This window comes from Triticum urartu, chromosome 2A (assembly GCF_056163025.1).
Source record: "Triticum urartu cultivar PI428250 chromosome 2A, HENAU_Tu73, whole genome shotgun sequence".
NCBI lineage: Eukaryota > Viridiplantae > Streptophyta > Magnoliopsida > Poales > Poaceae > Triticum > Triticum urartu.
In genome coordinates, this window is record NC_141874.1 from 34701403 (window position 1) to 34714170 (window position 12768).

The 12768-nt window shown below is 44.8% G+C and overlaps 1 protein-coding gene across 1 annotated transcript; it reads right to left on the reverse strand.

Annotated features, from left to right (window-relative positions):
- Positions 1 to 1053: 1053 nt before the first annotated feature.
- On the reverse strand, positions 1054 to 4355 carry LOC147983290 (uncharacterized). The gene is made up of 4 exons (XM_087540686.1): positions 4321 to 4355; positions 4044 to 4215; positions 3056 to 3174; positions 1054 to 1267 (listed from the first exon to the last, which is right to left on the reverse strand). Exons 1-4 carry the CDS (start codon positions 4353 to 4355, stop codon positions 1054 to 1056), a joined length of 540 nt encoding a protein of 179 aa, XP_087396812.1.
- Positions 4356 to 12768: the final 8413 nt, after the last annotated feature.

Genomic DNA, 12768 nt, shown 5'->3' on the forward strand with positions numbered 1-12768 from the left:
AATCTAATTTATCGTGTCCACACAAAAACCCAGGGGAGATATGGACATATTTGTTGTTTATTTGTCACGTATTCACGGACCCGATTCGATGTAACCGAGGTCCACAATTCTAGGTATAAAAATTTGTCCAAAAATGGCTGTAATATGTGTAAAATTATACTGCAATTATTCACTCCATTAATATGCTAATATATGTTAGTCTCCGCAATTATCTTCCTAATCTTTTTCCCTATAATAATCTTTCCCTAATCTTTTTACCTACTAATAAAGCAGTCATTGTTTCTGGTCGTACGTCATTGGCATTTTTGCATAAAAGCCCCCGCGATTTTGGGTATTCAACCCACAGTACAATAATAAGTCAACTCCAACCGTATTGACGAGAGAAAAAACGAAATAACCCACCCGCCCGCCGATGCATCAGTCCTTCCCCACATCAGCAGTCTTTAAATTGACTATTAGTCCCACCTCGCAGCTTTGTATTGAATCCTACAAATTTATATAAGTTCGAAAGTAGACAATCAACAAGCCGAATAACAAAGCAGAGATGGTTGATCAAGAGAATAAGAGAGAGATCAGATAAAACGAGCCTCCCTCAAGGCCAATGCATCACCGGCGCGGACTTGCCTCACGGAAGCAGAACAGAGCCGTGGGCGCTAGATGGAGAAGTGGAGGAGTGGCGCTGGGTGGTGGTGGGGAGCCCCTCTCTCTCCGGTGGATGGCTGGGGTGACGGGGGCAGCGGGACCGGTGCGCAGTGGCGCAGAGAGGGTCTCTATCGAGCTGGACTTGGCGCTGGACGTCGCGAGTGATACTCGTGTTCGTCGTCTCCATGCCCAGACGAAGCAGGCAGCGACGAGCCGATGACGGCTCTCGACACGGTCGGAGAAGGCGGGGCGGTGCGGATCTGGTGCTGAACAGCGGCGGGAGCTTGAGCGTCGGGGTCGGAGATCCATGGCGCGGGTGTGATTCTCCTTGTACAGAAAAGATACGGGGGTGAGAGGTGAGGGAGAGATCTAGAGGGAGGGAGTTAGGGAAGGGAATGGAGAGGGGGAAGGTTAGCGGAGCAGCGGGCCGGAGTTGCATGGGCGGTAGCCGACCATGGCGCCGGTCGCCGGACTGGACGGGGGGAGGCGAGGAGGGGCTGCAGGCGCCGGGGGTCGAGGGGAGTTCCTTGCTCGGGCACGGTTGGTGCGGGAGGCGGCGTACGGGCGGCGGCGTTGTTGCAGCGCGGCTGGGCTGTGTATGGGCTCCTGGCATGGAGAAGTGGCGCTGGGTGTGATGGATGTGGAAAAGATAAGAATTGAGTGGTGGAAAAGGAATTGTGGGTGGGATTGAGTGCTTGTTGCTACTGCTTTTTTTTAAAACGATGTGATGTTTTTCTTCTGCTTTTTTGCGTAGAGCTAGGTGTCGGTCTCTGCTTTTTCTGCGTAGAGCTAGGTGTCGATCTCTGCTAGCATAGTACAATTTACTTGGCTGCTGTTTAAGCCTGCCATATCTTAATCTTAATTATGAATACATTAGTAGTTACAGTACTTAAAAGATGTGTGACTGAAATATTGGAAAGATTTGTTTAAAAAATATTGAAAATAAATACTATTTGTTAAGGGAAAATATATTTCAGGCTCACCTATGGACTACCTGATCATCAATATATTCCTCGAGTCTTGATGTTCTTGATAGATTTGTTTAAAATAATATTGAAAATAAATACTATTTCTTAGGGGAAAAGATATTTCGGGCTCACCTATGGACTACCTGATCATCAATATATTCCTTGAGTCTTGATGTTCCTGATGCCGTTGATGAGATAGAGATGAGGGACGAACAAAGAGTTGAGAGGGTACGGCAATGGTGCATCCTGCTCGAACTGGATCTGGAGGAGGGGTTGTGTCCTATTTCGACTCTCACGTCGGCGAGAGCACTACTAGGAAAAAGGCTACTAGCAGCGCGGGTAAAATGGCTACTAGCAGCGTGGGTACCCGAGCTACTAGTATCGTGCTACAGCTAATAGTTAGTAGTAGCGCGGGTTTGTTAGTAGTAGCGTGTGTGACACCCGCGCTATTGCTATTACAGAACCGCGCTACTACTAACGTAGTAGTAGCAGCGTGCTTATAATACCAGCGCTACTAGTATCCTAAGTACTAGTAGCGCTCAATTTGTTCCCACGCTACTACTAACTATTTAGGATTTAAAAATAAATAAAATCAACCAATTCCATTTTATGCATACAATTCCAAGAAATAATAGTGATGGAAAAATGTCACTATCACACAGTTGCCATATTCCTTATTCATGATTCTACTATCACACAGTTGCCATATCTGCTACCACAAAGTTTCTCATTCTACATGTCCTCACTCGAATAGTAAGAAAAATGAAAAGGAAAAATAGAGCTAATCTGCCTTTGGAATGTCCTTATTCCTGAGTAATATTCAATGGAACGGTGCAATTGCACTGCAGTCTCATGGATTCACTATGCCGCTTCAACATCTCATTATCTTGTAGCGATGGAAATGAGCATCAGCAAGGCTTATAGATTTTACCAATAAATGGAGAGGAAGCATAATCTCAGATGATACAGGTGACACATGGACTAAGATTCTGATACAATGCGAATATGCACTATAAGTACACATATATTTCAGTTACAAAATGATATTTAGTTAAAAAGTTACAAATAACTGAATGAAACTCAAACTAGATATTTCAGTTACAAAAAATATTTCAGCTTAGGAATGCAGTGTATAAATCAGACTAGATAGATAACACTAAGCTTAAATTTTAAATGCAGTTTAAGTACTAGCACCTACCAACTGAATATAGATTTTCCTTAGTGCATTTGCACTAGGAAACTAATCCTAACGTATCAACATTTTGATCACCATTATATCCCGTTGTGAATCCAAGGAAATCAACAGTTCTATAAGATATGTCTTGAAAACACTAAACATAACAGAAAGTAGCCACTTCTTTGTTGTGTGGAAAATTTCTCAGGATTACTTCACTATGGATTGGGTAAAGAATCAATAAGGACAGCACCCACGGTATAACTCTCACCTTCTTCTGGGTGAAGAAGAAGGTGGCCACCGGCTTGAAGTACTAGGTGACAGGCATTTCTTCAAACATGTTCCAGTGAAAGCCGGGATTTGGCGCCAATTGCCATAGTCCTCATGCGCCTGTCACAAGACAAAAAAAGAACTACCTTAAATTGCTATACGTTTGGTTTTCTTCCTCAAACATGAACGAACAAAAAAATGTTTGGCTGAAACAGATAATCAGCTATATGTTTCTTTCCGCTCCTAAATTGCATAAGGAAATCTTCATCTATTATTTTACTCTATGCCTACTAGCTACAACCTGTTGGATAGAAAAACACCTTCCACCATATGACTGTAGCTTGCCTAAATAACCTCAAAGTAGAAAACGCACGCTCGACACTTGTGGTACAAATTGTAAAATCAATGGTTTTGCCCTTAACCATTACTGTCTCTAAACAACACTTTTTATTCAGTACAAAATCTGTGACCTAATTAGAACTTGTTCCAATTAGTTAACATGAAAGAATCTACACTGAAAAGGCATAATCAAAGAGCTGGACTTCAGTATAGGAAGATTAAATTCCCAGTGGGGAGTGGGTGGGCAGACTGCTCATGTTGCTAACAGGCTAACTTGCACGCGACGCTGGCGGCGCCTATGCATAAGCACGGCCACGACGAGACATCGGCGGCCGAGGAGGCATTGATGGCAGGATTAAATGCAAAAGAAATGTTTATAAGGTGCTGATAACTCGTTACCAAGCTACCTGATAGCAAATTAATTCATCTAAGCACCGAGAATAACAAAAAATTAGTACGCTGTTTGGTCCAATTGGTCAAGGCCCAAAATGCAGGTCAAGACCAACTATATCAACACCTATAAGAACCTCTACCTTATGCATGCCTCATATGCGACCTTACAATAATCTACTCCTATGGGTGCCCAATGCTATAATCTTGAGAAATCACCAACAAAGTTCAGGCAACAAAAGGCAAAGAACGGAACAAACCTGCGGGAGCTTGACGGTGGTGGAGGCGGCCATGATGCAGTAGCCGAGGAGCTTGGAGACGAGCGGGAGCAGGCATTCTTTCTCCGGGATCTTGGCGTCCAACAGCGCCGAGAGGACGCAGACGAAGTTCATGCCCAGGATCTCCAGCTCCGTCATCTTCAGATTCGCCAATCTCCAAATCATCCAGTACAAAAATCAGAAGAAAACAAGGCAGAGGATGCTTCAGTCAGGAGGGCGAGGGGGGATGAGGGAGGAGGGAGTTTCCACATATCCTCACGTCGATCTGCACCGGCGCCATGGCTTCCTCAGCATGGATGGAGGCCACGGCGAGCGAGGGACTGGACTGGAGGTCGAGGGACGAATCTTTCACCGGAGAGGAGCTGGTTGCCGTCGAACTGGGCGAGCGGGACGGGGACGGTGCGGGGGCGCTTGCCGAAGCAGGCGGTGCAGCGCTTGTGGGCCTGCACGGAGGGGAGGCAGCAGGTGAGGCGGGAGCAGCCCGGGCACCGGTACTTCCATGGCTGCTCCCCGCACTCCTGGCACGGGGCACCCTTCTCCCCGCCGCCGCCGGAGCTGTAGGCGGCGGCGCTGGGGGGCGGGCCCTGCGCGGGCGGCTCCCCCTCCATGGCGGGTTGGCACTTGGGAGAGGAGGAGAGGAGGTGGGAGCAGAGACGGGATTGGGGATCTGGATCAAGCGTTGAGTGTTTTTTTGAGACATGGAGTGGGATGGTTGGTGGGGTGGGAGCAGATGCAGGTGGTAGCGTGGGGTTTATAACCCACGCTACTACTATCGACTTAGTAGTAGCGTGGGTTTATAACCCACGCTACTACTATGGCTGGTCCCGGAAGGCACGGTGAAAATCACTTAGTAGTAGCGAGGGGTAAAAACCTGCGCTACTACTATTGGGTTATTAGTAGCGCGGTTTCCTTAAGCTCGCTACTCCTAATTAGCAGTAGCGTTTGTTTTTAAACCGCGCTGCTGCTAAGATTCTGTGTATAAGGTTTTCCCTAGTAGTGGAGAGAGAGAGAGAGATGTGGTCATGGCTATGCCGATCATGTCCTTAGTCCTTCCGTGCACCACCTCTATGCATGTGGCTACTCCCCTCCGTCATATCATCTCACCCTCAACTCTGCATGTCCTATCCTGATCCTGTTCGAGCCCTGATGTTGGTGTCAAGGGAAGCAACCGTGTTGGCGCAGTCGGCGTGCTCCTACTGTTGGTGGTCGTCAGTGGCGGAGCTAGACCAGGAAGACTCGAGGGGGGGGAGGGGGGGCAAAGAGAAAAAACAATTTCTAGGGGGTGCAAAATCTCTATTTTTTCCAATCCATAAATCTCTATAAAGAATTTCTTCACTATTTTTGCCCAGTCTGGGGGGCGACGTCACCTGCAGGGATGCATGTAGCTCCGTCAGTGGTGGTCGTGTATCAACAAAAGAGCATCAAGCATTGTAAACTCTTTACTATCTAATGGTCATCTTATCTTTGAAGTGGTCAACTAAAAATATGAATTCATGATAAGACGAGGAAGATTCTAACAGATTGAGAGATAGAGCTTGATATTTCAACATAATAGATAAACTCTAAAATATCACGCAAATCCTAAAATTTATTTCATACAGTTGCAATGCACATGCTTTTTTTGCTAAAATGTCAACTTTTATTAAAAATAAGGAAATTCCCACGTTTAACCATATTATCAACATTTATTAAAAATGGATATAAAAACTGATGCACAATGACACATGTAGCAGGTTATGCCCATTTATCCGCCCGGTGCAACACACGGGCATTTATACTAGTAATAATAAAGCAATTACTGTTTCTGGTCGTACGTCATCTGCGTTTTTGCAAAAAAGTCCCTCTATTTCTTTGAAGTCAACCCGCAGTCCTATTTTCAGTGTGTTCTTGAGATAACATTCCGTTTTGGCAAAAAAGCCCCTGACGTCCGGTGTGCGTTTGAGAGCACGGCGGGCACGGGAGTGAGCTCGCGGGCGTGCCTGCGGCAGGCCAGCCTAGCCGGCAAGTCCTCCTGCTGCTTGGCGAGGCCCTTGGCCTTCCTGCGGGCCGAGGCATTGCGGAACGGGCGGCGGATCTCGGCCGCTCCATCGTGGATCCGGCGGCGGGCGGATCGAGATGGGAGAGGCGACAACCTCCATGACAGGTCCCTCGAGGACACCAGCGTGGATCTGGCGAAGGACAGATAGAGACGAAGAGGCGACGACCACCATGGCGGGATCTGGGGCAGAGGAGTCAGGGTCTTGTGGCGGCGCTCGCCTGAGCTCCTGGCGCCGGGGAGACGTCGGGAACAGGCGAAGGACGGGGAGGCAGGTCGGAGACGGGCCGGATCTGGCGATTCCCGATGACGAACGGGCGGCGGCGGTCTCCATGCTGCGGGGTCGGCTCGAAGCTCCTGCAACGGGCATGGTAGTCTTCCTGTTGAAGAAAAGAGAGAGAAGAGAGAGACAAGGGAGAGATAGAGAGGGAGAGAGGAGGCGGGGCAACGTCGCGGTGCAGCTGCTGCTCACCTAGGCGACGACGTCGGCAGGGCCGCCGGGGCGTGGGTCGGAGCTGAGGACCTCAGGCGTCCATGGCGGCTTCCCTGTAACAGAGAGCAAGAGAGATAGAGGAAGATGAGAGTAAACGGGAGAAACAGAGAAGGGAAGAGGGAGATGACGGGGAAAAGAAGGCAGGGGCGACGGGGCCCCGGTCGGTGGCTTCGGTCGTCGGCGAAGAAGGAGCTCGGGGTCGAGGACAAGGTGGCTGCGCTCGGGAGCAGCAGATCGAGCCGTGGCACGACTATGGTGGTGATAGATGGTGTCGCGACGAAGAGGAAAGGATGACTACTAGGAGGAGAAGGAGCAGCAGGGAGGAAGGATAACGCCACAAGTGAAGTCAGAGCGGCGGCAGCATCTGTCAAGGAAGAGCGGCGGCGGAGAGAAAGGGATGGATGGATACTAGGAGGAGGAGGAGGAGGAGGAGCAGCAGAGAACGAGGTGATGCTGTCGCCTCTCGCCTCTCCTAGTGGGCACCTGTGAGTCCATGACTATATGCTGTCAATGATAACATTCTTTATACAAAGTAATTTTTACATGTCTGCAGGCCACATGCAAATCCAATCGAAGACACCAGAAACACACACATGCAGGCTCTTTGCAGAAGAGAACCCCCTCATCTGTTTTGTACTTTTGATACATGAATTATCTGACACTGATCAGATACTTCCTCTGTTTTCTAAAATTTGGTACACAAATTATCTAACACTAATCACAGTATCTGATAGTATGTCCCAATGTTTTGTTGAGTACTGTTTTAAAAAATACATACTTCTAAGTTTGTATTCATCCTGTACATTCATCATTCTATGTAAACAAATAAGTTACCGTTATACATGTGAAGAAAAACTCTTCCCTCCCGTGTTTGTTCAAAACAGAGAAATATTGCAACAACAAAAAAAAACGATTTGCATGTTTATAAATTGATCTTTCTAAATAAAAATGCAGTTTTTAATAATTATCACTAGTAGAAAAAGGGCCAAACGTGAAACACATTAGTGCCGGTTTGTAACAAAACCGGCACTAATGTGATCAATAGTGCCGGTTCGAATGGCTATGCATTAGTGCCGGTTCGTAACGAACCTTTAGTACCGGTTCGTGCCACGAACCGGTACTAAAGGGGTGGTGGCAGGCTGGCGTCAGGCCAGGGCCCCATGAGCCCCTTTAGTGACGGTTTGTGACACAAACCGGTACTATAGGTTAGACCTTTAGTACCGGTTTGTGTCACCAACCGGCACTACAGAGTCTTAACCTATAGTACCGGTTGAAGACACAAACCGGCACTATAGGGCAATTTTCAAACTCTACCCCCCCCCCCCCCCCGGTGAATCGCCATTTCAGTTTTGAAAAAATCAAAATAAAATGATAAAAACTTCAAAAATTAAAATCCTTCGAGAGGTAGTTATATTACTACATCTACACGTTAGGAAAATTTGAAAACTTAAATTTGGACATGTTTTGCAAAAAGTGTAGGGAAAATGTAAAACGGCTATAACTTTTGCATACGATGTCGGAAAAAAACGTATAATATGTCAAAAAATTCAGCACGAAAATCTGGTCAAACTACGGCCTGTTTGCAATTTTTTTAGAATCCTCAAATTCCAAAAGGAAAAAAGGATATGGTCAAATTTAAGTTTTTTTAATTTTTTTTTGTTAAATCTGGTCAAACTACTTATTCAAGAAGTATTAATATTACTACATAATTATTCAAGAATATTAGTGTAACTAAATAATTATTTCAATTTTTTGAATTTTGGTCAAATCTGGTCAAACTATGTACAAACTGTTGGGGAACGTAGTAATTTCAAAAAATTTCCTACGCACACGCAAGATCATGGTGATGCATAGCAACGAGAGGGGAGATTGTGATCTACGTACCCTTGTAGACCGACAGCGGAAGCGTTAGCACAACGCGGTTGATGTAGTCGTACGTCTTCACGGCTCGACCGATCAAGCACCGAAACTACGGCACCTCCGAGTTCTAGCACACGTTCAGCTCGATGACGATCCCCGGACTCCGATCCAGCAAACTGTCGGGGAAGAGTTCCGTCAGCACGACGGCATGGTGACCATCTTGATGTACTACCGTCGCAGGGCTTCGCCTAAGCACCGCTACAATATTATCGAGGATTATGGTGGAAGGGGGCACCGCACACGGTTAAGAATATGATCACGTGGATCAACTTGTGTGTCTAGGGGTGCCCCCTGCCCCCGTATATAAAGGATCAAGGGGAGGAGGCCGGCCGGCCCCTATTGGCGCGCCAGGAGGAGTCCTCCTCCTAGTAGGAGTAGGACTCCTACTAGTAGGGGGAAAGAAGTGGGGAGGGAGAAGGAAAGGGGGGCGCCCCCCCTCTCCTAGTCCAATTCGGACCAGGGGGAAGGAGGCGCGCGGCCCACCTTTGGCTGCCCCTCTCTCTCTCCACTAAGGCCCATATGGCCCATTACTTCTCCCGGGGGGGTTCTGGTAACCCTCCGGCTCTCCGGTTTTCTCCGAAATCACCCGGAACCCTTCCGGTGTTCGAATATAGCCGTCCAATATATCAATCTTTATGTCTCGACCATTTCGAGTCTCCTCGTCATGTTCATGATCACATCCGGGACTCCGAACTAACTTCGGTACATCAAAACTTATAAACTCATAATATAACTGTCATCGAAACCTTAAGAGTGCGGACCCTACGGGTTCAAGAACAATGTAGACATGACCGAGACACGTCTCCGGTCAATAACCAATAGCGGAACCTGGATGCTCATATTGGCTCCTACATATTCTACGAAGATCTATTATCGGTCAGACCGCATAACAACATACGATCGTCAGTATGTTACTTGCCCGAGATTCGATCGTCGGTATCTCAATACCTAGTTCAATCTCGTTACCGGCAAGTCTCTTTACTCGTTTCGTAATACATCATCTTGCAACTAACTCATTAGTTGTAATGATTGCAAGGCTTATGTGATGTGCATTACCGAGAGGGCCCAGAGATACCTCTCCGACAATCGGAGTGAAAAATCCTAATCTCGAAATACGCCAACCCAACATTCACCTTTGGAGACACCTGTAGAGCTCCTTTATAATCACCCAGTTACGTTGTGACGTTTGGTAGCACACAAAGTGTTCCTCCGGTAAACGGGAGTTGCATAATCTCATAGTCATAGGAACATGTATAAGTCATGAAGAAAGCAATAGCAACATACTAAACGATCGGGTGCTAAGCTAATGGAATGGGTCATGTCAATCACATCATTCTCCTAATGATGTGATCCCATTAATCAAATGACAACACATGTCTATGGTTAGGAAACATAACCATCTTTGAGTAACGAGCTAGTCAAGTAGAGGCATACTAGTGACGTTTGGTTTGTCTATATATTCACACAAGTATTATGTTTCCAGATAATACAATTCTAGCATGAATAATAAACATTTATCATGGTATAAGGAAATAAAATAATAACATTTATTATTGCTTCTAGGGCATATTTTCTTCACAAACTGTGGTCAAACTATGGTCAAACTTATTCAAGAAATATTAGTGTTACTAAATTACTGTTTTTTTAGAATAATAGTTTCAAACTCAAACAGTGAAATGTGTGACTTCATGTTCAAGCTAAACTCCTGAGGGTTAATAGGATTGACATCTTATTATTGTCAGGAAAACAACAAGTGCAGACTTGGAAACGAAGTAGAATAGAACCCGAAAGTTAAGCGTGCTCGGGCTGGAGTAGTGAGAGGGATGGGTGACCGGTCGGGATGTTAGATGATTTGGAATGAGTGATCCACACTTGAGCAGTGAAGAGAGGTGATTAGAGACTAAATCACCAAATAATTCAGAGAAATTAAAAATCGAAAAAAAATAATCAAAAAAAATTTCCAAAATTTTCAAAAAAAAATCAAAAAAACGCTTTAAAACCGGTTGGTAACACCAACCGGTACTAAAGGTCCCCCATACCAGGGCGCGAGCTCACGCCACGTGGTGGCACTTTAGCGCCGGTTCGTGCCGAACCGGTACTAAAGGGGGGGGGGCTTTAGTGCCCACCAATTAGTGCCGGTTATGGAACCGGCACTAAAGGCCCTTACGAACCGGTTTTAAAGCTCCGTTTTCTACTAGTGTATGGATGTCTTGCTATCCAGTTTGTTTTGTTGTTTAAACTAATGTTTAAATATTTGAATGTGTCCTTTTGAATATATGTTATATCTCTAATTATTTTCATAACCATTATGCCTTTTCTTTATTATTTAGCAGAGATAAGATGTATAAAGTTTAAATATTCTTCCATACATTTGACATGCATGTAACCCTGTATTATGTATCATGTTATGTAGATAGACCAGACAGTCAGCTTTGAAACTGTTTGACCATGGCCATACTGTTAGATGCTTGGGGTATATTAGCCGCACATGTTCCTTACTTACATGGTTTCCCATGATGTATGGCAAAAGGCCTTCGATTGACTAACGATGTTTAAATATATAAGAGAAGATTCATATGATGTTTTCCTACAAATCTAACTATGAACCCAGAAGTGAGTTTTTAGTAATTTTCTTATTAAATAATTGAAGTGATCACTTTTCTCTTTGATTTTCTTTGTGTGAAATATATAGGGTCGTCTTATAGTTATATTTAAACAGGAACAAAATAAGGTTCATTATTCACTCCAACCTGCATATTTGTTAATGGAATTTTATGTTTGTTCCAATCGACACAAAGACTTACTTGCATAAATTATATCATTTTTATATGAGGATGTATGTAGCAAACAGTGTGTTGTAATCATTTATGTATGTATAGCTAATTAGCACTAAGACACACCATATGTATTTATGGTAAAACTATAAATTGATGTAAGTTCTTCTGATGCACTATAAAGAAATGAATACCGTCAGCCCAAAATCAGAGGGTACTAATGATTTTCTTATTAAATAATTGAAGTGATTGCTTTTCTCTTTGATTTTCATTATGTGAATATATAGGGTCGTCTTATAGTTATATTTAACCTCTATCAAAATAAGGTCCATTATTCACTCCAAACCTGCATATTTGTTAGTGGAAGTTTATGTTTGTTCTAGCCGACCCAAAGACATACTTGCATCAATTATATCATTCTTATATGAGGACGTATGTAGAAAATAGTGTGTTGTAATCATTTTTGTACACACAGTTAGCACTAAGACATACCATATGTATTTATGGTAAAAACTAGAAATTTATGTAAGTTCTTTTGATGCACTATGAATATATGAACACTGTTAGCCCAAAATCAGAGGGTACACTAAATTATTGGCCATTTGGATTCATGGTTTTGATGTTAATTGTTCTACCGTGAACATTCTCTTCCGCTAGCATTCGAACAGCTGTAATGTCTAAGCTGCGATTGAACCAGGGACCAACAGATTGTTTGTAGAATGAGCTAGCCACAATGCCAAAGTAAGTGTTCCGTTCTGCACGTATAGGGATCTTGTAGAGTTGGAATGTTAAGCTTCACTTTAATTGCTTTGCAGAATATGTGCACTAAAAGAATTTTAATTTCTCATGTGAGGCATTTGGAAAGATCTCAAAATTTATTTACATCATACCAATTTTATTTTGACTCCGTGGGTTCACCGTCACAATACGCTTCTTCCCGTGAATTTACACTTTCACTTTGAATTTAAATATATACATGAGGTGGTACTAAAAAATCGCTTGGTTCGTCCGTCCGTTTTCCCCTTCTTTTCTCTTTGGTAGGCGTTGGGTCACCCGTCGCCCACCTGGGCCACAGCCCGTAGAATCCAGATGAGACACGATGGGAGCCGGCCCAGTCAATCAAGAGAGGAGGCAAAAACTTCCGCTGATCGTACTCCCTACTTCTGTTAGGTCCTCGATGGCATCGAACAGAGCTAGCCCATTATTGTGTACAGAAAACTGATTTGAACTGCTATCAAAAGTACCACCTCGCTTTGTTATGTCCCATCATACCAATTTATGTACGTCATTGAATTAAAATTCGTAAGAAGCCTCGAGCGTACATGGATCAACATGAGATACATCTTTGAGATGAAAAGCTGATGCAAACGACCTGGCTAGGGTATTCGTCATCCTCGCAACACCAGCATCCGCCGTCACCCCGCCCGCCGGTCGCCGTCAATAGCATCAGATGCTTCTGGTGAGCGGCCTTGCATCGGATGCTTC